Genomic DNA, 27,393 nt, shown 5'->3' on the forward strand with positions numbered 1-27,393 from the left:
CAACATGTATCATACATAGGAGATGAGCCAGGTAAGCTGGAGCAGGTAGAAACAGGAGATATGAAGCTTCACCTCCTTCAGCTTTCAGCCTATTGGTATTATGAAACTGGACTAGATAAACTCTTATGTTATTTCCAATTCCAAAATTATGTTTATGAGGCGGAGGAAGACATTTTAATAATATTATAAAGTGTCTACCATGTGCCAGGTATTTTCTTTTCTTTTCTTTTTTTTTTTTTTTTTTTTTTTTTTTGAGACAGAGTCTTGCTCTGTTGTCAGGCTGGAGTGCAGTGGCACGATCTCGGCTCACTGCAACCTCTGCCTCCCGGGTTCAAGCAGTTCTCCTGCCTCAGCCTCCTGAGTAGCTGGGACTACAGGCACGTACCACCATGCCCAGCTAATTTTTGTATTTTTTTTTAGTAGAGACGGGGTTTCACCATGTTGGTCAGGATGGTCTCCATCTCTTGACCTCATGATCTGCCCGTCTTGGCCTCCCAAAGTGCTGGGATTACAGTGCCAGGTATTTTCATACACTATCTCACATTATCCTCACAACTTTGTGAGGTTAAGTATTACTATCCTAATAGCACAGCTTTAGAGGGATTAATAACCTACCCATGATTATATAGCTTGTAAATGAATGAGCCAAAATTCAAACACAAATCTCTCCGATACGCAAGTCCTTAATTTTTCCAATCATCATGCTGTCTTCTAAGATGTGATAAGAGAAAAATGATGGGGAGGAAATTTCAGTTTAGCCAGGGGTTGAGTGAAGGCAAGAAGTAGCATCTGGCAGAAAGAGGGATCATTTAAGGTGAGTCTTTACTTACATACATAAAAGTTCTTAGTAAATATTAATACAAGTTTGTAAAAGAGTATTTTGTTTAATTGTGGGATTTTGTTTGGGGGAGGCAATGGTAAATACTGGGTATCCTAAATATGAATAAAATTTTATCTCTTTTAAAAGAACTCTCAATCTAACATAATTCTACTAACCAATTCTATAGTGTAATAATATTTGATCTGAACAAAATGTTTTGAGAGCTATGGACTGATCCTCAATCCCTTTCTAATCTGCAGAAGCTAGAAAGCTAACAAGTGACATTTACCAGAATCCCTTTCATTTAGCATTTCAGCCATGATTTGGTTCAATACATCTTGTGAGAAATAAATTCAGAATCAAGTCATATCAGGAGAGAGGAAAGACGCATGGACTCTAACTTGCTGTGTGGATTGGCAGAGGTGATTTGTATGATTCTTGATCAAGTAGTTTCCTATAATAGCAGTAGCAGAGGAGGTAATAATTTGTGTGGTGAGCAAAAATGGCAGCAGATTCCTACGGCAGTGCTAGCAGGAGCTATTCTTTTCTCTTTCTTTCTTTTGAGACAGGGTGTCACTCTGTGGCTCAGACTGGAGTGTAGTAGCGCAATCATGGCACACTGTAACTTCAACCTCCCAGACTCAAGTGGTCCTTAAACCTCAGCCACTGGAGTAGCTGGGACTGCTGGTGTGCTTCAACACTCCTGGCTACTTTTATTTCTTGAGAAATGGGGTGTCACTAAGTTGCCCAAGCTGGTCTCAAACTCCTTGGGTCAAGTGGTCCTCCTGTCTTGGCCTCCCAAAGTGTTGAGATTACAGGTGTAAGCCACTGTGTCAGTCCAGTGGGAGCTTTTCTAATCATGGTAGAAACAGTCGTGAGTGGTACAAATTGTGAGTAGTTTTAAGTGGTGGAAGTTGTTCCAAGAAGTTGGACCTACAGCTTGCCTAGGTAGAATTAGACCTTCCTCTAATCCTTTCAGTAGTTTTATACACCCTCAGTTCCTTGCTTTAAATCCTGTTATGGCTAAACTTGACCAGATTCTCTGTTATGCAACTGAACATGGATTGAAGCAGAAAGAAGATAAGTTGTAGGCAATAAACTTTGCAAGAAACAGGAATGTGGGATGACCTGTCTGAACTAGTTGTATCTGAAGACAGTGAGGATCTTGTTACTATTTTTTTTTTTTATGGTTTTACATTTTAATACTCTAATTAGCTCCCTGTTTTATACTGTTACTCCACAGAAGACATAGGGCCACCTAGGATTCATAGGAAGGAGGAGCTCTGATTCTTATGTGGCTGGCTCTAAACACTCCCACAGCAGGCCTCTTCCTCCTCAATTTTTTTCTTTCCATTTCGAAAAAGCACTATGTTATCTTCACATCCAAGAGCTGGTTGGTTTGGTTTGTTTCTTTGGAACCATCAATAAAAGAAGCGACTTTTTCCTGTTATTTTTACTCATGTCTACCTATCAGAGTGGCTATTTCCTTTGACAGTTCAGTAGCACACAGGCTGACCTGGCCACATTGACTTATGAATGCATGCATTCGGACCACATATTGCTACCAAATGGAATGTGGGAATATGCTATGCACCTCAGGTTGAGAAATGACCAAGAAATCAAGATCTAAAGGATGATATATTATATATATATATATATACATATATATATATATATATATATATATATATCAATGCTATAATTCATAAAAACCTTGGCCAGGTGTGGTGGCTCACACCTGTAATCTCAGTACTTTGAGAGGCCAAGGTAGGTGGATCATCTAAGGTACAGAGTTCAAGACCAGCCTGGCCAACATGGTGAACAATGTCTTTACTAAAAACACAAAAATTAGCCAGGTGAGGTGGCACACACCTGTAATCCCAGCTACTTGGGCGGCTGGGCAGGAGAATTGCTTGAATCCAGGAGGCAGAGGTTGCCATGAGCCAAGATCATGCCATTGTATCCCAGCCTGGGTGACTAAGCAAGACTCCGTCTCAAAAAAAAAAAAAAAAAAAAAAAAAAGAAAGCTTGTAGTTCATGATACACAATGGAGAAAGTTATTTAAATTATCACCTGTGGCTTGCCAAACTTGTAGAATGTAAGCTAGATACCATCTCTGCTATCACAGAATCTCCCTAAGAATGAAACCACAGAGGAAGGCAGAGCCAAGACATAGCAAAAGATAGATTCTTACTGACATGATTTGAGTCCTTGAATCAAGGTCTATCCACCAGACTTTTCAATTACATAAGAAAATATATTCTGGCCAGGTGTAGTCACTCACACCTGTAATCCCAGCATCTAGGGAGGTGGAGGTTGGCAGATCACAAGTCAGGAGTTCAAGACCAGCCTGGCCAACATGGTGAAACCCTGTCCCTACTAAAAATACAAAAATTAGCCGGGCATGGTGGTGGGTGCCTGTAGTCCCAGCTACACAGGAGGCTGAGGCAGGAGAATTGCTTGAATTTGGGAGGCAGTGGTTGCAGTGAGCCAAGATTGTGCCACTGTACTCCAGCCTGGGTGACAGAGCAAGACTCCATCTCAAAACAAACAAACAAACAAAAATACACACATATATATATTCTACTTTTGCTTAGAAAGAATGATCATCTTGGCTGGGTGTCATGGCTTACACCTGTAGTCCCAGCACTTTGGGAGGCCAAGGTGGGAGGATCACCATAGGTCAGGAGTTTAAGACCAGCCTGGCCAACATGGCAAAACCCCATCTCTATTAAAAATACAAAAATTAGCTGGGTATGGTGGCTGTAATCTCAGCTACTTGGGAGGCTGAGGCAAGAGAATTGCTTGAACCCAGGAAGTGGGGGTTGCAGTGAGCTGAGATTGTGCCACTGCATCCCAGCCTTGGCAACAGAGTGAGACCCTGTCTCAAAACAATAATAGTAATAATAAAATTAGTTGGTGTGGTAGCATATGCCTGTAGTCTTTGCTACTTAGGAGGCTGAGGCAGGAGAATTGCTTAAGCACAGGAGATGGAGGCTGCAGTGAGCTATGACCACATCAATGCTTCTCCAGCCCGGGTGACAGAGCAAGATCATATCTGAAAAAAACAAAAAACCAAAAATTATTTAAAAGTTGAAAAGGAAAAGGCAAGGTTTTGGTGGACTAACTGGCTGCTGGGATGGACTATTATGGAAGATATAGGAATATAAGGGCAGGGGTTGCACTGGTTGCTTCTAACTATGCTAGAAAAGTTAAAGAAAATTTTAGGCCCAATATTTCAAATTTTTAACTCAGTATTTCGGAAAACCAGGGATTTTCTATGATTGCCCTAAAAAAATCCCTTATAGCCACAGGTCTAATATACCAAAAATTAGAAGCAGAATCTGATTCAGTAGAATGCTGAATTATGACCAAGGCAGAATTAATGGTTTTACTTCATCTCTGATGTGAAAGTTAGGGCAGCAACTGAAAAAGAGTAGGACTACGAAAATGGTATGCTGTGCTTCCAAAATCTATTGAGTGTCCCATGCCCACAGAAGCTGCCTGTTTACTCCTCTGATGAGGCTGGTCTTGCCTTTGTTGAAAACTGTATTAGTCCATTCTCATGCTCCTATAAGGACATACCTAAGACCAGGTAATTTATAAATAGAAGAGGTTTAATGGACTCACAGTTCTGCAGGGCTGGGGACACCTCAGGAAACTTACAGTCATGGTGGAAGGGGAAGCAAACATGTTCTTCACAGGTGGCAGGTGAGAAAAGACTGGGAGCCAAGCGAAGGTGGAAGCCCCTTATAAAACCATAAGATCTCGTGACAATTTACTCACTATCACATGAACAGCATGGAGGAAACTGCCCCAATGATTCAATTATGTCCACCTGGTCCCTACAATTCAAGATGAGATATGGGTGGGGACACAGCCAAACCATATCAAAAACCATATTGTGATCCTTTGGTAACCAGTCTCCAAGAAGGCCCAGTGATCTCCACTTTCTAGTATTAAACGCCCTTATGCAGCCTCCTCTCATACTCAATAGGGTTGACCTGTGTGACCTATAGAATATTGCAGAAATGATGGTGTGTGATTTTTGAGGCTAGGTCATAACAGATATTGTCATTTCTGCCTTAGATCTGGAGAAAGCCAGATGCCATCTTGTAAAGGCACTACAGAGAAGTTCAAATGACATGAAACTAAGGCCTGCTACCAAGAACGAGCACGAACTTGCCAAGTATGTGAGTGAACCATATTGAAAGCAGATTCTCCAGCCTGAGTCAAGCCTTCTGATGACTGTGGCCTCAAACAACGTCAATGTTACGAGATAACCTGAGCTAGAATCACCCCCCACAGGCTAATTCTAGATTCCTGACTTAAAGAAACTGTGTGAGATAATGCTTATCATTTTCAGTTGTTAAATTTTGGGTAGTTTGCCATACAATAATAGATAATACAGGTCTCATCTTATACAGGGATAGCAATTTTCCTCCTTTTCTATCCTATCTCCTATATCTAACTCTAGACCTGTATATTGAGTCAGATCCTCACATGCTGTAAGGCAGGGGTCCCCTCCCTCTGAGCCATGGACTGGTACCTGGTCCATGGCCTGTTAGGACCAGGCTGCACAGCAGGAGATGAGTGGCAGGTGAGTGAGTGAAGCTTCATCTGTATTTAAAGCCATTCCCCATTGCTTGCATGACAATCTGAACTCTGCCACCTGTCAGATCAGCAGTGGCATTAGATTCTCATAGGAGCACAAACCCTATTGTGAAGTACACATGCAATGGATCTAGGCTGCATGCTCCTTATGAGAATCTAATGCCTGATGATCTGTCACTATCTCCCACCACCCCAGATGGGACCATCTAGTTGCAGGAAAACAAGCTCAGGGCTTCCACTGATTCTACATTATAGTGAGTTGTATAACTGTATCATTATATATTACAATGTAATAATAATAGAAATAAGGTATACAATAAATGTAATGAGCTTGAATCCAACCCGCCCCGCCCCAACCCCACCAATCCCCCATACCAGTCCATGGAAAAACTGTCTTCCACAAAACCAGTTCCTGGTGCCAAAAATGTTGGGGACCATTGCTCTAAAGGACTAATTATAAAGTAAGTTTGGGAAGAGAAGGATTACATGCTAGAAGAATGGCAAGATTTTGTTAAACTGCATTGGCAAAAAGCTGGAGAATATATGTAGAAATAGACTCTTGAAGATGCAAGATCAAGAAAAAAGTAACGTAATTTTAGATTGGGCTGAATGTATTGACATGAGAACATTTATCTGAGATTCTGGTACTAGTTCAGGCAGCTTTGAGTGTTCTAGTTATGCTCAGTTGATTAATTAAAAGCTAGACTGAACTGGTGACTGAAGCCAAATAGGACTGAGTTGCCAATACATTTTTTTTCTTTTTTGAGACAGTCTCACTCTGCTGCCCAGGCTAGAGTACAGTGGCCAGTTTTAGCTTACTGCAACCTCTGCCTCCTGGGTTAGAGCAACTCTCGTACCTCAGCCTCCTGAGCAGCTGGGATTACAGGCATGTGCCACCCACACCCAGATAATTTCCGTATTTTTAGTAGAGATGGGGTTTCACCATGTTGGCCAGACTGGTCTCAAACTCCCAACCTCAGGTGATCTGCCCGCCTCGACCTCCCAAAGTGCTGGGATTACAGGCATGAGCCACTGCGCCTGACATGCCCCAATAAATTTTGTTTATTATTTTAGATGCGGGGGTACACGTGAGGTTTGTTAGATAGGTAAACTTGTGTCACAGGGGTTTGTTGTGCAGGTTATTTTGTCACCCAAGTACTAAGCCAATAGTTATTTTTTCCGCTTATCTCCCTCCTCTCACTTTCCATCCTCAAGTAGGCACTAGTATCTGTCGTTCCTCTTTGTGTGCCCATGTATTCTCTCATTTAGCTCTCACCTGTAAGTGGGAATATGCAGTATTTGCTAACGGAATATGCATTAGTTTGCTAAGGATAATGGCCACCAGCTCCAACTGTGTTTCTGCAAAAGACACGATCTCATTCTTTTTTATGGTATTCCATGGTGTATATATGTACCACATTTTCTTTACCCAGTCTGTCATTGATAGGCATTTAGGTTGATTCCAGATCTTTGCTATTGTGAACAGTGCTGCAGTGAACATTTGCATGTATGTGTCTTCATGGTAGAATGATTTATATTCCTCTGGGTATCTACCCAGTAATGGGATTGCTGAGTTGAGTACATTTCTTGATATAATGCTGAAGATAAGCTCCAAAGGTTTAGGAAGAAAGAAGAAAGCAAACTTGAAGTGGGCTTTTTGTTTGTTTCTTAAAACAGAGTCATGCTCTGTTGCTCAGGCTGGAGTGCAGCAGCACAATCATAGCTCACTGCAACCTTGAACTCCTGGGCTCAAGCAATCCTCTTGCCTAAGCCTCCCCAAAGTTCTTGGATTACAGGTGCGAGCCAGTGTTCCCAGTCTGAAATGGGTTGTTATTTGTATTGGATTATCAACTCTGGTGTCCCCCAGAGGGCCTAGAGCACATTATCTTCACACCGTAACATGAATAGACTGGTGAGTATAGTGCAAGTGTCCCTGAAGATTACTATAATGGCTGTCCTCTGGGGATAGAGGTTGCATATGTTGGCACTGAAATAGGTTTTTCTTTTTTTTCGCTTCCTTTCTTGTTCTTTTTTCTTTTCTTTTTCTTTGAAATGGGCTTTCTACTTCCAGTGGTGGTGAGGGATCCTGAGGTGATAGAGGCCAGATAACAGAATATAACTGCTATAGTAACATTGGGCACAATTACCAAGAGGGGTAATTGAAAGGTCTGACCTACAGAGATCTTTGGTGGTTGCTAATTGATCATAGTTTTTTGTACCAAAATAGATGTGTAGCTCACTAAGGACTTAAAGATTTGTGAAAATGAACAAACTCGAGGTTAGGAAAACACAGGCCTGACTAGAGACACCACTAAAAGATTCCACATCTATTTCTATTCCTGAGAAGTTCAGAGATTCAGAATACAGAGTATGCAATGTACCTTTGAGAAAGAACTGTGTGATTAAATCAAAAGTATGATAAATCTTTCTCTCAGCCTTCAATCAAAAGGACACATAGTTATTTGCTAGGGTAAAATTGTGCACAGGAGGAAAGGAAACATCTTGACCTTTGAGGGATTATCAGACACAAGTGTTAATCCTTGGTGGCCCAGAATACTATGCTCACAGACTCACTGGTCTTACTGTACATTCCATCATACAGAAGCAGCTGGCCTTTAGAACTCTTGAACAGCTTTTTGAAGACAGTTCCAGCGCCAGTAGGGAAGGAATGCTGTGCAAAGTTAGGATATTGCCTTATAGCGGAGATTAGCAAATTATAGTCTGAGGCAAATATGGCCTAAATCCTGTTTTTGTACATTTTTTAAGAATTTTTAAAAATAGTTTTTAAGGGTTGTTAAAAAAAAAAAAAAAAAACGAAATGTGACAGATATCAATCATGTGTGGCCTTTAAAGCCTGGAATATTTATTATCTGGTCCTTTACAAAAAAAAGTATGCCAACTTCTATCCTAAAGCAATGTGCTGTGAACCAGCAACCAAGAGCTGTTTTACCCTTATTTATATCAGCTGGGAAACCTAGGCGTGAGATAAACACCTCCCACTATGATACCCACTGATGCACTCGCAAATGTTTCGCTTTCTATTTCTATAACTTTGAGCTTTGCCTATGTAGAACTGTTAGTTTTGAGCTTTGCCTATGTAGAACTGTTAGTATCCAAGGGAGAAATGCTCTACCCAGAAAACCCAAGAATGGTTCCTCTTAATTGGAAGTTTATTAACCAGCTGTGGATCCTGGCAATATGAAGATGGAATAATGAAGGAAGGATGTGGTTAAATAGTTTACAAGACCAGTTGTAGAAATAAAGATGTAGGAGCTACCCATCTCCTTTATTCTATTTTGTATATATCTATATAGGTTAATTATTCCCATTGACTTGTTTTCTCTCCTCATTTATATAAGGTATATTTGTAATTTAGCTAATGGTATTGTACTTATGTTTATTAATTTCGTACTTATGTTTATTAATATTGTACTTATGTTTATTAATTTTAATACTATAATTCTATAAGATGTTGACATTAGGGGAAGCTAATGTGTAGGTATTTGTACTATTTTTGCAACTTTTCTGTAAGTCTAACTTGATTTATGTATTTATTTTTGAGACAGAGTATTACTCTGTCTCCCAGGCTGGAGTGCACTGGTGCAATCTTGGCTCACTGCAACCTCTGCCTCCTGGGTTCAAGCGATCCTCCTGCCTTAGCCTCCCAAGTAGTTGGGATTACAGGTGCCTGCCACCACGCCTGGCTAATTTTTGTATTTTTAGTAGAGACAGGGTTTCACCATGCTGGCAGGCTGGTCTCGAACTTCTGACCTCAGGTGATCCGCCCGCCTTGGCCTCCTAAAGTGCGGGATTACAGAGGTGAGTCACCACACCCAGCCAGTCTAACTTTATTTCAAAATAAACTTCATTTCAAAATAAAAATTTAGGCTTGGCATGGTAGCACACACCTATAATCTTAGCACTTTGGGAGGTCGAGGTTGGAGGACTGCTTGAGGCCAGAAGTTCAAGAACAACCAGGTCAACCTAGTGAGACTCCATATTTAAATATATATATATATATGTACACACACACACACACACACACGAAATTTAAAAGGCACAGGTATGCAAACATAAAGGATATATAACTTAGAAATGCATTAAGTGATGAAATTTTAGCTGCAATGTGGCAATAAAAATATGATACACTAAAATAATGTTTGCTCCTTCTTAGATGCAAATGACATTAAATATGTCTTACAAATTACACTAGAGTAATACCAGGAATATTTATTTGTAACATTTTAAAAATACATATATATTTTTAAATAGAGACAGGGTCTCACTGTGTTGCCCAGGCTAGTCTTAAACTCCTGGGCTCAAGCGATCTTACTGCCTCAGCTTCCCAAAGTGCTGGGATTACAGGTGTTAGCCACTGTGCCCAGCCATGGACTTTTTCTTCTATCACTTCTTTACTATTTCCTCCCTAAAATTATATCATGTCTCTCTCTTTGGAACTATGAGATACTGGAATCCCTGCATTTATTTTAAATATCTCTTAAATCACCCTCCACATTATCTTTGTTCTTTTGAAATAACTCTTTAGTTTACTGTTCCAGTTTTGCTACTTCGCTCTTCACTGAAGAAGTCCAGGCCGGGCACGGTGGCTCACACCTATAATCCCAGCACTTTGGGAGGCCAAGGCGGGTGGATCACGAAGTCAAGAGATCGAGACCATCCTGGTCAACATGGTGAAACCCCGTCTCTACTAAAAACACAAAAATTAGCTGGGTATGGCGGCACGCGCCTGTAGTCCCAGCTACTTGGGAGGCTGAGGCAGGAGAATTGCTTGAACCCAGGAGGCTGAGGTTGCAGTGAGCTGAAATGGCACCATTGCACTCCATACTGAGTAACAAGAGCGAAACTCCATCTCAAAAAAAAAAAAAAAAAAAAAAGAAAAAGAAAAAGAAAAAAAAGAAGTCCATTCACTGTTTAGTTCACCTTTAAATTTTTAAAAATGGTATTGTATTTATTTATTTTTTGGAGACAAGATCTGGCTCTATGCCTAGGCTGGAGTGCAGTGGTGTGATCTCAGCTCACTGCAACCTTTGCCTCCTGGGCTTAAGCCATCCTCCCACCCCAGCCTCCTGAGTAGCTGGGACTACCCCCAGCTAATTTTTTATCTTTTGTAGAGATGAGGTTTTGCCATGTTTTCCTGGCTGGTCTTGAACTCGTGAGCTCAAGTGATCCACCCACCATGGCCTCCCAAAGTGTTGGGATTACAGGCGTAAGCCACCACGCCTGGTGTAATTTTTTTTTAATGTTAACAATCTTTAACTGGTTCTTTTTCATTATTAACAATATTCTCTCATATTCCTCTGGGGATATTCTATATACAAACTGAATTTTAAATAAACATGTGAGGTGCTCAGAATGCCTGACACCACACCAGGATGCACTAATTATTATTTCAAAGATCCTCCTTTGTTTACTCTGATAACTATTTGCTTTTTGCTGTCTGGTGTCATGCTTTCATGGTACTGGTCTTCCTTGGTCACTTGGTTGTTCTCTTCTTGATATTTCCTGTTTTTTTTTTTTGTGAGACTGAGTTTTGCTCCTGTTACCCAGGCTGGAGTGCGATGGCACGATCTCGGCTCATCGCAACCTCCGCCTCCTGGGTTCAGGCAATTCTCCTGCCTCAGCCTCCTGAGTAGCTGGGATTACAGGCAGGCGCCACCATGCCCAGCTGATTTTTTGTATTTTTAGTAGAGACGGGGTTTCACCATGTCGACCAGGATGGTCTCGATCTCTTGACCTCGTGATCCACCCACCTCGGCCTCCCAAAGTGCTGGGATTACAGGTGTGAGCCACCGCGCCTGGCCGATATTTCCTGTTCTTTGTGTATGATGCCATTTCTCTTTATCAGTTTGCTCTAGTGATTGTGAGGGAAGGATAAAACGTAATCCTGGACAGGGTATGCCAGTGACTAATATCCTGAGTGTGAAATGAGGCTTCTTTTCTTGTCTGCAGTGTAGCCACTGGGGTACTGCCTGGCTTATTGGCTCCAAGTTTCCAGAGTCACTGTGCTAGCTAGGGGCAAATACTATTCTGGGGTACCCTTGGCTTTGACGAATGAAAGAGGGAAGAAGCCAACCCAACCAGAGGTTTCAAATTTCACTTCCCAAAAGTTATCCTTTATAGTTTTTCTAGGATGCTGTGCCATCCCCTCCCCCGCCTTCTACTCCCCTACACCATCTATCAATTCACTTTTTAAAAAAATTGATCTTCTGAGCCTGAATTCTTACTCTGCCAATTTGATCCCACCTCCCTTCCTTCAGAGACTCCTCAAAATTCCAAGTCTGCTAGTAATCTTGGGCTCCAGGAATCCTCAATAATCTTGAGCAGGCTGAGCATGGTAGCTCAAGTCTATAATCCCAGCATTCTAGGAGGCTGAGGCAAGAGGATTCCTTGAGGCCAGGAATTTGAGACCAGCTGGGGCAAAACAGCAAGCCCCAATCTTGACAAAAAAAATTGATAATTAGCTGAGCATCATGATGTCTACCTATATTCCTAGTTACTCAGAGGGCGGAGGCAGGGGGAGGATTACTTGAGGCCAAGAGTTAGAGGTGGCAGTGAGCTATGATGGCATCACTGCACTCAGGCCCGGAGTGAGATCCTGTCTCTTAAAAAAAGAGGAGGGCTTAAAAAACAAAAACAGTGCCTGGGTCACCTGATAAATTCAGATTCATGGTTCAGACTCAAATAGAGCATTTCTCTCTATGAATTTGTCTTTGACTCATACTTCTTTCACCATATTTTTTTCTCTGAACTTCTACAGGTCCTTGTATAAATCTTTACTGTTATTTATAAATGTCTGTCCCCACACCTCATTAAACTGTGAATAAATTAACAAATGAAAGACATGCTCTCATTAGTAATACTAGCGTATCCACCAGATTATTTTCCTTAGATAATCTTGCTGAGAGGTGACTTCTACTTTCTGTGATTTTAAAATATGAACTAAAACTTGGAATTTATTATCACAGACCAAGAAGGAAAAAAGAGTTAGCTGTTCCTATCTATTAAGAAAATTGGTTAGGATGAACAATCCTTGGAAAAAGTTAGAATGAAGGTAGCTAATCCATGCCACAAAACAAATATTTTTAATGCTTTAGGAAAATTCATCTCTAGGCAAGTTTATGCTAACCATAAATATAAAATAAATAAAATAAATAAAAATACCTAAAATTCCATGTATTCATTGAGAGAAGAGTAACATATGGAAATACTGTGTGCTCTGTAGTGCAGCAGATTAACTTGGAATGTCAGGTTTGCTACTCACTAGCTTTGTAGAACTGGATAAGCAACTTGAGAACCCAGATCCTGAGGGAGACGCCTTCTAAAGTGGCTCACTGTGATTTCTGCCGCCTGGTATTCAAGCCCTTGTGTAATAACCTCCCCTTGAAAATGGGCTGGACCTAGTAACTTGCTTTTAATGAATAGAATATAACAAAAGTGATGGATGTCACCTCTGAAACTAGGTTACAAAGGATTATAACTTTGGTCTTACTGGTGCTTTCCCACTTGCTCACTTTGATGAAGCCAGCTTGCATGTTGTGAGGTACCCTGTAAAAGTCCATGTGTCAAGGACCTTCCAACAGCCTGCAAGAAACTGAATCCTGCCCATAGGAGTAAGCTTGGAAGTGGATCCTTCCCTAGTGGAGTCTTGAAATGACTGCAGCTCTTGTTAACACCTTCACTGCAGCCAGTGAGAGACTCTGAAGCTAAGCTCCACCAGATTCCTGACATAAAGAAACTCTGAGGTAATAAATGTTGATGTTTTAAGACAGTACGTTTTGGAGCAATTTGTTAGGCAATAGGTAACTAACACATAGCCTTAGTTTCTTCAACTCTAAAATGGGGTTGATAGCTTACCTCACAGAGTTATCATGGTTAAATGAAATACATATATAAAGCATCTGGCATCCAATGCGATTAAAAAGAAAAAAAAAACAAAAAAGGTAACTATTATTAACTCAATCTACTAAAAATCTCTACCAGGCAATGTTGTGTTATAACATTGTTAGTATTAAAATAATGATTTTTTAATAATGCTATAACATTTTACATAGGGATTTTGCATGTATTACATTGATTCTCAGAGCAGGGCTGTAAAACAAAGAATAAAATATTATTCCTCTTAAAAGAGATGAAGAAACTGAGGATCAAGTGACTTGAACAAGCGTCCACAACTAGAAAGTGTCAGAGCTCAGATTCAAATCTAGTCCTTTTCCCACCACTAACATGTTGATATCAAACACTCACTTAATGAACTATTAGGCATCAAGCATTATTCTAGGCCTTGAGAATACAGAGGTGGATGAGAAAGTCAAGGTTCCTGCCCTCACCGATCTTACATTCCCTATTCTACTCTATAAAATTGGAAATAACAACTTAAACTTATCATTAAACATTTATGTTTAGTCTTTTTTTATTTAGTCTGAATTAGTATGTTTTAAAATATTTTATGACTTGGAAATGCTACATTAACTTTGTCCAGATTCCTAAGTTCATTTCAATACCAGTGATGTAATACAAGGCAGAGGTATGGTTGTATGTTTCGTTATTTGACTAGCTAAATACCAAGTAAATGCTCCATACATACACCAAACAATTGTTTATTGATTTCCACAATAGAGTTTGTGTCTTGAACTTCAAGCCTTAACAAAGGTTTGATAAATACTATTCATCTCTCATGTTCTTGAATAAAGTTTAGTTGGTGAGATTCTGCCTTTTTTCCTAGAGTACAAAATTAAGCAAAACTAGAATAGGTAGAGTTTAGGGGTGCTGCACAATTTAGGAATTCCTGGAATTACTTGATGCATGCAGGAAAAATGTGAGAACTTCGTAACTGGTAGTCAGTCTGTTGTGAAAGTATTACAGTAGGACTCAAAACAGACTAGAGCTCTATATTTGACTGGATACTGAAGCTTGAGAGTAGCTAATTTTCTAAAATAAGTACACAGTATGATTGTCAGAAATGTTTTTTCCCCCAAAAGCCTTTCTGAAAAGGAATGTTGGCTAGCCCTTCAACATAAATGATGTTAAAAAAGAAAACAAAAATGGATGTTGGGTTTGTTCCTGATGACAGCTGTGTGGTCAAATTATGGTGCTTTGATAGGCCATAAATATTTTTTAAAGCTGGGATGGGTATTTGCAAAGTGGAATGCTGTTTAGGTACATGTATACTACAGCCATCTTTACTCCTGCCTTTCAAAATAGGTGGTTGGTTGAGGAAAAAAAAGTGCATAAATATTGCTGAATGAACCTGGGAAAATCTGTCAAGAATTCCAAAAACTTCTGAGTCTTTGACAATATACCATTTTTTACTTCTTAAAGTATAAGTGGTGTCTATCCTTTACATGTATACATCTAAGAATAGCAAAAATAACACTTGGCATTTTAAAAGCCCCAAAGTGCTTCTGGAGAGTTAGACGATTATTCTTCCATAGCTATGAAACGATTGTATATCTACTCCAGAATTAATTGCCTAATACCTAGGAACTGTTCTGGGAACAGTCATCCAGAGTGGTCCTTAAAATATTATTTTAGTAGCACTAAGAAAAACCTTGGAATAAAATTTCATTCTGTTATTCCAAGCTTACTCGGTGCTTATTATTCAGATCAGGGTTCCCCTGGGCAGGAAGATAGGGGCTAGTTCTTTTAAGAAGTCTTGAAATCATATGATCCAAGGTGATTTAAGGTGGAGGGAATTTAAAAATTAAAAATATAATTCCAACAGTGAAATTCCTAAGGCTGAGTCTTTGCTCTTCTACCCACTAGGTATTCTGGTCTCCTTTTCCCAAAATAACAGAAAAGTGGGGAAAGATTTGTGACAGCCAAAAGCACATGGTAGTAGCAAGTCAACTTGAAGAGTTAGTAGGTGGCTTAGCAAATATTCATGCCTTCACTCAACTAAAACAAAAACAAGTCAAATTTGGGCTTTTACAGATCATAGGCTTTTGTTTGATCAATGCATTACACTTCATGACAAAAGGTAACAACCAGGAAATTTTCCATAGTCCCAAATTTGGATAGTTGTTCAATTTAACAGTCTCAAGGAGCCTAACATGGTGCTGTGTGGGATGAAAAGAGGTTCAAAGTATGGTGACTGCTCTTAAAATTAAGATACAGAATCTTTCAATTAATATGTGTATTTTCTTTTTTCTAATATGTGCATTTTCTAAAGTGAGGTCCTTAAACTGCTGAATTTCCTCAGAAGTCTTTTGAGAGACACAGTGTCTTCCAAGCTTTGAGCTTTCCAAAAGAAAGGGTATGTAGGTGGCTATTACATCGGTATTAATAGGTCTAAGATACTCATTACAATAGCTCTTCCCTCAATTCCCTCATACATTTGCAATACTCCTTAGAGGAGGTAACCTAACCCTCACCCCTTCCCCGTTTGAGAACCACAGTGGCTTCCCAACACAGTTGAAATAAAATCCCAATTCTTTATACTGGCCTGTAAGACCCTGAGCCCCCCGCCTCCTTCCTACCTACTGACAATTTCTTTGATGCATTCCTTGGACATACCTCACTCTTTCCTGCATCAGGGTATTTGTACTTGGCTTTCTCTCCCTCTGGAATATTCTTTCCCCAATCTTCATTTGATTGGCTCCTTATCACTGAGGTCTCAGCTCAAACATCATTTTCTTGAAAAGACCTTCTTAGATCACTTGCAGTTAAGACCCTCCTTCATTTACTCACTTCCAAAAAAATTTCCTTGTAGCATTTATTAGTTTATTGTCTGTCTCTCCCACCAGAATGTAAATTCTTTGAGAGCAAACACATCATTTTTGTATCTTGCTGTTGCTATAGATTTAGTCGAAGTTTGATATTCCTTTCAGCATGCCTGAAATTTTAGCAAGTTAGAGACAAATGTAGGCACTCAGGTTACCACATAAAGTCTCTGCCCTTTTCTTTGTGTTGGGTTTAACCACAAGCTGGTAGCTAGAGTGGCAATATTCTCACTCTCACATACAGAGGGCACTTATTTCTTCCTTATGAGTGAGGGATTATCTTTTTTTTTAAGCCCTCATACTATTGCCCTTGCTTTTCACATACTATTCCTGGACCAATTCTGTGGTCACAGTAATACTATACCTCCAGTAGGCTTATATCCATGTTTCTCAACAATTTTTGTAAGGGCAATTGCATTACACTCACCAGTGTCTTTCAAGGAGTGGGCCATCACCTGAGAATGAATTAGGAAATTAACTCTTGGGTTATAACCATCACTTAAAACATTAACTGGACTACAAAATTTGAAACTGCATAACATATATGAGGAGTTATTCGTTTTATGAAACTGATTTATATATACAGACACACACCTGGACCACAATATAGAATCTGTTTCTACTTGTGGGTTGATATCAAAAAAGGTTTGAAAGTTACCATCTTAGACAAAACAAGTTGACTCCCAAAGCTGGAGTAGGGTCAGCTTCTGATTATGTAGGGAAAGAATGAATATATGAAGTAAAATTAGGGTATGATTTGGAAGAGGAAAATACATGCCAGGGAGATAGCCAACAATTTCCACTACAGCCTGCTTGACACTTTAGTTACTGGATTCCAATACAGTCATAACCAAACATTTTCATTTTCCTTCCAATGTTTTCTAAATTTCAAAGTATTTATCCATTCCAAAAAAGCACTTCATTCTTTCCATCCAACAAGTATCCATGATGGGGCAACTCATATTTGATCATTTGGTTGGTGGAAAGCATTATAGTAAAGACTAATTGAAAAAGCTTGGCTCCTAAGACAAAAACCATACATTTCAAGTGACTGAGCACATCTTATCACCCTAATCTTTACTTATGTTTAAATTTTGATCTTATGTGATTGGAATTTTAGAACTCATTCTACTTAATTACATATTTTGAGACACAGTCTCATTCAATCACCCAGGCTGGAGTGCAGTGATGCAGTCACAGCTCACTGCATTCTCTGTCTCTTGGGATCAAGTGACTCTCCTGTCTCATCTCCTGAGTTGCTAGAACCACAGGCATGCACCACCACTCCGTTTTTTTTGTTTGTTTGTTTTTTGTTTTTTTTTTGGTAGTAATGAGGTCTCGCCACATTGCCCAGGCTGGTCTTTAACTACTGGCCTCAAGCAATCCTCCCACCTCAGCCTCCTGAATAGCTAGGACTACAGGTGCAAGCCACCATGCTCAGCTATCAGTTTTTTGTTTTTTTTTGTAGAGACAGGATGTTGCTATTTTGTCCAGGCTGGTCTTGAATTTCTGGACTCAAGGAATCCTCTTTTGGCCTCTCAAAGTGTTGGGATGACAGGTGTGAGCAATCACGCCAAGCCGAGAGAGCTCATTCTAGTTCAGCACCTTTCACTTAAGAAACTAAGGCCTACAGAGGGAAATGAACTTATCTAAGGTAGTTAATTAGTTGCAGAACACAATCTGTTATCACCCACTTAAGAATTCTTTCCATTGTACTAATTAACAGGATAGTTATGTCAACTTTTAAAAATAAAGGTAAACAAACATCTAAGTTCCAGAGGCAACTAGGTTTACATAGCTGACAGATTCTTTCAAGAACTGTAGGTGACTTACATTTTGGGCAGCAAAACTGCATTTTTAAGAAAAGGGAATTTATTAAAGAAATGTTGCTGGCTGAGCATGGTGGCTCATGCCTTGTAATCCCAACACTTTGAAAGGCCGAAGCAGAATTGCTTCAGGCTGAGAGTTACAGGCTAGTCTAGGTGACACAGCAAGACCCAGTCTCTGCAAAAATACTACTAATAAAAGCTGGGCATGATGGTGCATACCTGCAGTTCTAGCTGCTCAGGAGGCTGAGGTGGGAGGATTCCTTCAGCCCAGGAGTGAGGTTACAGTGAACTATGATGGTGCCACTGCACTGCGGCCTGGATGACAGACACTGTCTCTAAAAAAAGAAATACTGCTTTTGAAGTGTTTGAAAGGCAAAGACTAGTTACTGCCTTACATGCTTAAGTGAGTTTAAGGCAACTGGTGTGCATTACCACACAGCTAATTTTTGTAGTTTTTTGTAGAGACAGGGCATTGCCACATCGCCCAGGTTAGTCTCGAATCTGAGCTCAAGTGATTTGCCTGTGTTGGCTTCCCAAAATGCTGGGATTACAGGCATGAGTCACTGTGCTGGGCCAAAGTTAATTTTTGCAATGTTACTAATAGTAGGAATTGTCTTTTACCTTAATACTTCACTTTTTAAGCTAGGAAACTCAATTCACTGTTCACTTTTTCTATGATTAGAAATTTACCAAGTTTTATGAAGGACTCATCATAGGTACAAAGAGTTTATGATTGGTGTATTTTTGTAGGTGGGGTGGTAGGGCAAGACTAATCTATGAAATAATCCTAATTAAGAAATCAAGGCAATTTCAATAACTGTAAATATAGGGACTAAAAGTGGGAGTCCTTTTGGGTTGGACACATGAGGGGGAATTTTACTGTTTCATCCATCAGTTGGAAGAGTAACTAACATTTGAGGGTGCCATAAAAATATAATTTAGTCCTCAAATAGCTCTTCCATTTATTAAATGGAATGCTATTCATTTCTTCCTCTAAGAGTTGTTCTTCTGGGACAAAGTGTTTATCAGAGGTTTCTCTCTAGCTCCAGAGAGTGCTTCATTATTAGTCTCACGGGTTACAGTGGCAGAAAGGTAACCAAAGGGCTTTGGAAGTATGGAAGAAAGGGAGGCTGGCAGTGCTTCTTACTTAGTTTCCTTTAGTTTTATTTACAGAATAAAAAGCCAATTCTGAAGGGTAGGTAGGGTTTAAATATAAAGGAAAAGAATCTTCTCTTTGGGATTCAGTCATGGTAACTACATTTAGGTAATCTAGAACTAGTTGCTATCAGGAACTCGACTTGTCTATTGTCCACCAGACCCACCTTCAGATGCTAAAACCCATTTTCACTAGCCATGCATGGCATCCATAATTTAGTCTTGATACATTACAGATAAAGTGAACAGCTGGCATCAATAACTAAGATGGGTAGGCATTAAAAAGGTCTAGTAGCAGATAGCAGGGTACCACATAACAGACGTGGATTTAAATGCAGGAATGTAGACTCTCCAAGGAGCTTAGGGGAAAAGGACTAGAAAACAAGAATGGTTTATATTTTAAGAGGCTGACATCTTGGACAGATAATCTCATCAAGGGCTTGGACTCAGCAATCACAGGAGTCTAGTCGCCAGGCTTGAGATACATGCTGGACACAGATATTAAGGCACTACACATCCTTCTCAAACTAGGGTATAATTCTGGGACTAGTAAATAAAAAGCATTGTTTATACAATAAATTATGATACATCCTTTGGAGAATTAGTAGTTGATAGCAATTTACTCTATAATTTACATGAAAATAAAGTCATATTTTAAAGTAGACTGCCAATTTTGGGTGAATTTAGAAGTAAACAGACTTCCAAGAAATGTCCAGATTCTAATAGGTAGTTTCAGGCTGTACTTCCAAGTCACTGTTCAATAGTCTTAGAAAAGTTCGGAAGGCAATGACGGGAAAAAGAACTGTCTTTGATAAAGACGTATTTTAAACTAAATTCTGCTACTTACATATGACCTAGGGCAAGTCCAGAAATGACTGAATCTCATAAGATTATTGTAAATATAGATAACATACAAAGCATCTATTAAAGTGCCTGACAGGCTGGGTGAAGTGGCTCATACCTATAATCCCAGCACTCTGGGAGGCCTAGGCAGGCGGATCACCTGAGGTCAGGAGTTCAAGATCAGCCTGGCCAACAAAACAAGGTGAAACCCTGCCTCTACTAAAAATACAAAAATTAGCCAGGCATGGTGCCATGTGGCTGTAATCCCAGCTACTTGGGAGGCTGAGGCAGGAGAATCACTTGAACCCGGGGAGGCGGAGGTTGCAGTGAGCCGAGATTGCACTACTTCACTCCAGCCTGGGCTAAAGAGCAAAACTCCGCCTAAAAAAAAAAAAAAAAAAAAATTAGCTAGGGGTGGTGGTGCACACTTGTAATCCCAGCTACATGGGAGGCTGAGACATGAGAATTGCTTGAACCTGGGAAGCAGAGGTTGCAGTTAGCTGAGATCGTGCCACTGCACTCCAGACTGGGCAACAGAACGAGGCTCTGACTCAAAAAAATAAAATAAAGTTCCTTACAGATAATTAAGTGCTTAATAAAGGGGAAAAAACCTGGACTAGAAGTGTGTAATCTTGTTGTCTTGGATTAGGAAAGGTCCCATGACCTGGTAAACTGTTGAGTCTCCAGAGAATAAAAATTCAGATTAGAAGGGTGAAGTATAGATTCAAGTTTAACTGGAACATGGTTAGACACAGCAGAGAACTAATACATACTGTACACCTGTTCCTGATCATCTACTATTAGGAGTTTTATATTTATACATTCACATTTAATCTTCATAACCCTTCAAAGGAAGCATAATTGTAATTTTATAGATGAAACAACTGAGGTTCAAGAGGTTCAGATTACTGTACATTACAAAGTAAAAAGTAGGTACTAGAACCTAGTCATTTTACCACACTCTGCCTTAACGGTGGTGGGGGGCGGTACCCCTACTCCTTAAAATGGGAGATAAGTTTCAATAAGTGAGATAAAATAATGGCTCTCTACAGTAGCTCTTGACAACAGGAGTAACATGAATATTTAACACTGAGTTGGTGAACTGTGTTGCATGATGTGACATAGGAAGAGTAGCCCAGACAGGAGATCCAGTCAGGAATTTCTTATAGTATTAGAAGAACTGATTTCTAATCTAAGCATCTCTAAAATCTCATTAATTTATACTGTATATGGAATTTACAATAATCTATATAGGAAATGAGAAAGAAACAAAGTATCTGAAAATGCTCTTCAACGCCTCTTTCCCTTAATAGTTCAGCCTGAATCACAAAACTATGACATTCCTCAGTGACTTCTGCATAACTGAATTCTAGTTAATCAAACAAGTTAGCCAAAAACCTCAAAAGGGTAGCATTGTGTACACGTGCTACCATACCCATCAATGAATGTAGGAAATGCCCATTCCATTTTTTGTTGGTTCACTTTCACTAGCATTTATTTCCTTTACTGAGCATTTAATTTAGTAAAGCCTTTTTCCAGATAATGTAGATAGAGAAGAATAAGACTCAGTAAGACTCTCTATGAACCCAATCTTAAAATATTGGGAACCATGAGACCATCAAGGAGTTCACAGTTGAGACAGACACAAACATTAAATACAAGTGTGAAACAGAATCAAAATAGGAAGATACAGAGAATGCAAGTACCTACAAGTCAAAGCGTTGAAGCAAATAGGAGCCTATCAGAAAGATGGGGACAGAATTGCTTTTTGAGACCTAAAACCATAAAACAGTGTGATATGCTTACAGAATGGCAAGAAGTTCCATGGGATTGGAGAGCTGCAGGGTAGACAGGGAAAGACTGGAAGGGATTAGATCTTGAAGAGACAAGTTAAGGGACTGGGACTCTATCTTTCAGATCATTATTTCCCAGTTATGATCATGGAACCCTTTACAATTTGCAACGTAAGGAAGAAATACCAAGAGTAACACTATGTTTAAATTTTTGATTCTTTAGCTTTTTAACTAAATAGCATAAAAAATTGAATTATTTTATTTAAAACCCCCAAATACCAGAGATGAAGTAAATCATCTTTTATTTTCATCTTACATTTGGTTATCATGAGACATGCAAACCCCTCCAACTTTAATGAGAACAGTGTTTTTGTGTCTTTTTATCACATATCCGCTTAATATTAGGAGTAATGTTGCTGAGTCGGATTCGCATATGAGGTGCAGCATCAAGTCTTTTCCTATATTTTGTTTTTGTTGCAGCATAATATGAAAACCCTGTTTCACACAGGTGCATTGTAGCAAAAGGAAGAAGTATACGCACTGCACGTCTTGCAATGCATGGGTATTCCTGAATTAGGCTACTCCAAAAATCATTTAGTGAAAGTTCACTGAAATTTTGCTTCACTTGAGAATCAGACGTTAAATCGATCAGGCTCTCATAGTCCCGTGCTACTAATGAGGCTGGTTTAACAGTAACTGTAAATGGATTTCTAACCCAAGCATTATTGTCATTTGTTACAGGAAAGTATTTTAACAGAGTAGAGCGCAAACCCCTAAGGTGCTGCACAATGGCACTGCAAATATCTTTATCAACTGTAGAATTATTTTCAGTCAAAAAGTCACTGAGTGTAGGAAAACAATCAAAGTTCTCTTCTTCTACAGATGAGGCCCAAAATTCCAATTTTCTTAACAAAGATGACATTTTATCAAATACTGTAAAAACCGTCACATTTTTTCCTTGCATTGACAAATTAACTTCATTTAATTTAGTAAAAATATCTGCAAGATATGCAAGTCTTAGCAGCCAAGATGAATTTGTTAAACAATCAGATAGTCGAAAAGCAGAATCCATGAAAACCAAAAGTTCACGACGAAGTTCAAAAAGTCTTACAAGAACTTTACCTCGAGAAAGCCACCTTATCTCTGTATTTAGAAGAAGTGCTGTGTGCTGAGCACCCATTTCCTCACATAAAATTTTTAGTAGTCTGGATTGATGTGGTCGAGCTTTAATATAATTGATGATTTGTACTGCCTGGTCTAGCACGTTTTTTAGAGATGTAGGCATTATTTTAACTGCTAGTGCATGTCTATATAATAGGCAGTGACTGCTGGTGCTTTCGGGAGCCACGTATTTTATTAAGGTGACAGCCTCGGCAATTTTCCCATCCACTGCCCTAGAAGCATCACTACAAACATCAACACATTTTTCCCATTCTATTTCATGTTTCTGCATAAAATTGTTAATACAGTTGAATATTTCTTCACCTGTAGCATTACTTTGCAAAGATTCACACAGGAGTAGGTCTTCCTCAATAGACTTATTAAACCTATAACGAACAAACACAAGCAGCACAGCGAGTCCTGAAACATCAGCTGATTCATCTAGTTGCAGTGAAAACCCATCACAAATTTTCAGTCTACAAACGAGCTCTTCTTCAATGTCAGCAGCTAGATCCTTAATTCGACGTGCAACAGTACTGTTTGATAGCTGTACTGCATCTATTTTTTTACTATATTGCTCATCAAACATTCGCATTACTACATCTTTTGCACAAGGTTTGATAAGCAATTCTCCAATAGTATGAGCCTCTCCACTCAGTGCTATATGGTAACTTACATTGTATGATGCTTCTGTAGCACTTTCATTATCTGTATTCACAATTTTAGGCGTTGGGGGTTTATTATTTTCAGGTGAATCAAGATGTTGCTTGAAAAAGCTTATGTCTTTGTCTTTATATGCAGCATGTTTAGTTTCCAAATGTCTTCGAAGCTTACTAGGGGCTAAAGAGCTATTTGATAAAATTTTCTTACATAATACACACTGAGCATGAGGTGCATCTCTATTTCCGAAGTAAGTAAATCCAAAAGACAAATAACTTTCATCATATTTTCTTCTTTTTGGTTTTTTACTAAATGTTATTTTGTTGGAATTGGATATAAATTTGACCCTGGAAAGCTCATCTTCTGATTTTTTAGAAACTGAAGGCTGCAACTGTTTATCTTCACTTTGTAATATTCCAACCTTCTGATCATTTGATTCAGACACAATCTGATAACAGAAAGATTCCACTTCTTGTTTAAGACTTCCTTGTTTCAGTAACAGATCCATGGGCAATGAGTTTGTGGTACAAAACATAGTTAATTTAGAACAGACATTGAGTATCACAAATGTGTTGAAATTATAGGACAGGATACAAAGAAGACGAGCAATCATCAAAGAGATGATACACAGCAACACATCAGTTAATTTGTAAATGCTGCCTATGCATCAATGCGCAGATGGAACATCATACGTTCATGTATCAGGTGATCTCTCATGCGACTTCCTGGTGCTCTCAGGTATGGTACACTTTTTCTTAAAGGTAGATTATCACATAAAAATAAAAGCTATAGAAATGAGTTTAGTAGTCTTAATCTCTATATTTAAAGAAACATATTAACATCAACCATAAAGAAAAACTATTAGCATCAATCTTTTTCTCAAGACATTTATTAACTTAGAGAATATTAATATTCTATAAAACATAATTTGGGAATAACTGAGCCAAGAAACTATTAAGAGTTGTCACACATATTTTTAAGAAAGAGATCTTGAAGAATATGTCCCATGGTGGGGGTTGGCAGGGTTTTTTGTAAAGGGCCATATAGTCTCTTATGCAACTACTCAACTTTGTAGTTTTAACATGACAGCAGCTATAGACAATACATAAAAGAATGGGCACAGGTGTGTTCCAATAAAACTTGAGGTACAAAACCAGACAGCACGGGCCATAGTTATCAGCCCTGTCTCATGGTATACAGTATTGTGAAATCTCTTTTAGCTTTCAATTCTTACTGCTACTAGATGTATTAGTTGTTGATACTATTATATAACTTGAAGACACCTCAGGGCTATCAACAATTCTGAAGAAGTGAAATAAACATACACACAGTTCCAAGTTTTGCAAGACACACAATTCTACTGTATCCAAATACTCTGTGTTAACAATGCAGAATAAATTGTAGATCAAAAGTTAGGTACTGTTTCTCTGGACTTAAATTATATAAATGTTTATATTATCCAAATTAAGACTCAATGGAAGTAATATATTTTTATGGATTACTCAGCGTTCTATTTATACGACAGGTGAAGACTTAACCAGGACTTAGAGAAAATATAAACTCTCACTTAATAGGTTTATGCCTCATATAATAAAACAAATCATAATTAAAAGGATAATGCAATCTAAGGATTGCTAAAGAATACTATTAGCTCTATAAATTAAGGCATATAAATTATGTCTGCCCAAATATAGCTACTTTAGGTTTAAACTTTATAACCTCGCTATAGATATAGGGTAGGTTTTGCATTCTCATGTTAGATCCTGAATAAAAAATGGTTCTCCTATTAAAGGGTAGAGGGTAAGATACCTGAAATAAGGCGTTCTCCTCTCTGTAATCCCTCTCTCCACCTTGGCAGCTTGAAATGCACGCTTCAAAATAATAAAAATAAGGGATGGGGTGGGAAGGGGAGTAACCAAAAGCCTAGAATGAGAAAAATTAAAATTAGACAGGATAACAAGCAGAACTATAAGCCTGTAAGATGACCATTCTTTCTGGATCTAAGCAGTGCAAATGATTCTTTACTGCATTGCAGATCTTAGACTGAAACAGAAGACGTCTCGCTTAGTAAAAATTCTAACATTTTCATCCTGTTCAATATTCTGGCAATTTAGCTGCTTTGAGATGTTCCCCCATCCACTCACTTCATAAAAATAAGTTAAATAAACAACAACAACACACTTTCAAGAACTTTAAACCTAATTTTTAAAAGTACAGCCTCATCTTAATGTCTCTAAACCTAGACCTTGAATCTAAAATGTAATTATACATAGCACTATTACATGAAATAGTCCTTTCACTACTATCACTTTTAGTCCCCCAATAACCAATCTTATCAGGGAAACAATGTTTAATGAGTGATCATTGTTTATTATATGCCAATAACTGTGCTAAGTTCCTCATATAGATGATCTCATCTATGAAGAGACAAGGAGTATTAATAACCCCACTTTAGAGATAAACACACACAGAGGCATTAACACATCTCGCTAAGTTAACACCTCTTCTATGTGAAAAGTCAAGTACAGAGCCCAAAATGTTTGACTGCACAGCCCATGTGTCTAGCCATTACTTGTGTGTTCCTCAATGGTTTTAATACCCCAAGTACTAAAAAATCTGGTTACTAGGAGTTCGGCTACACAGAGAAATAGCTGAATGGGTTACAACTGCCAGAAAGTCAAGGGTCTTATACTGGCAACAGCAGAAAGCCCCACTTCTTATTGGGAGCAAAAAAGCAGATTCTCCCTCCATAGTTTCCATTTGGATTTTGCATCGGAGAACTTTGTGCAGATGCTGGTTCACCTAAGATTAGAATCCCTCTCCCTTGTCGCTAGAGAAGGACACAGAAGAGTAGGAAGCTTTTGTTTTCAGAAAGGAGGTTCTCATCCCCACCTCTTCAAAGGTGATCCCCCAGAATTTCTGGAGGACAAAGAATCTGGACTCCCTTGAGAGTAAAGTTCCCATTCCACTCCCTGAAGAGCGGGGAAAACCTTCGTCTTTGGTTTCCTTCCGGGTAAACTGACAGGTATCACAATCCTTCCCCCCTCCCCCCCCTCGGGCGGTTCCGGCTGGTAACAATACCCTTAGGGTCAGGAGGGCAGGGTAGGAGTGCAGGTCAACCACAAAGGTGGGTACTTCAACACCTAAATGCTTTTCTAAACCGTCACCTGGATGTGCAGCCAGGGCCAACAATCCCTCAGCGCCTCCCTGGCACAGGTGCGCGCTGCCCGCAGATCTCCACGACTGGGAGGCTCGCCACCAGTCGCAGCCCACCCTCGCCTCAGGATTCCTGTCGCGTCCCCCGGCGGCCGCCTCCGCTAACGGCCACATGAAAACGTCTCAGCACCCAATACCATCTCTCTACTTCATGTCCATCAGCGATGGAGAGAACGGTTTTCGCCGCGGCTGGGCTGCAGAGCAGCGCCGCGGTCCCCTGCTGAGCCCGCGACCGCCATTTTACACAGCTCCGGGAAGCGGCCATTTCAGAGCGCACCGCTTAGGCGCGGCGGCGGCGGCTCTGCTCCTCACCTTCACCGAGGCCTGAGCAGGGTCAAGAGCCAGTCGTCGCGGACTGGAGGGGGAGGGGAGAAGGGAAGGGGAATGAAAAACAAAACAGAGGAAAGAAGGATTCGGGGACAGGGTGATGCGCTCAGCTCAGGGATATCGCCTAGGCCACCTCCATAGAGATCCGATTCGCGGCTGGCGCGGTCGCTGGTCTGAAGATAAATTTAGCACTCTGGAGCACCCGAACCCTACGGTCTTCACGAGCGACTTCGCCA

The 27,393-nt window shown here is 39.6% G+C and overlaps 1 protein-coding gene across 3 annotated transcripts; it reads right to left on the reverse strand.

The window, feature by feature from the left end:
* Positions 1-1,994: 1,994 nt before the first annotated feature.
* ZBED5 (zinc finger BED-type containing 5) lies at positions 1,995-27,334 on the reverse strand. 3 transcript variants are annotated; one of them, XM_003919837.4, is made up of 3 exons: positions 27,143-27,334; positions 25,424-25,537; positions 1,995-24,368 (listed from the first exon to the last, which is right to left on the reverse strand). In XM_003919837.4, exon 3 carries the CDS (start codon positions 24,225-24,227, stop codon positions 22,146-22,148), a length of 2,082 nt encoding a protein of 693 aa, XP_003919886.1. In that variant the 5' UTR covers positions 24,228-24,368; positions 25,424-25,537; positions 27,143-27,334; the 3' UTR covers positions 1,995-22,145. The 3 variants fall into 3 exon arrangements, with proteins under 3 accessions (XP_003919886.1, XP_003919887.1, XP_039327460.1); XM_003919838.4 differs by having other exon boundaries at positions 1,995-24,400; XM_039471526.2 differs by having other exon boundaries at positions 1,995-25,537.
* Between the last annotated feature and the right edge of the window lie 59 nt (positions 27,335-27,393).

Source organism: Saimiri boliviensis, chromosome 6 (genome assembly GCF_048565385.1).
Source record: "Saimiri boliviensis isolate mSaiBol1 chromosome 6, mSaiBol1.pri, whole genome shotgun sequence".
NCBI lineage: Eukaryota > Metazoa > Chordata > Mammalia > Primates > Cebidae > Saimiri > Saimiri boliviensis.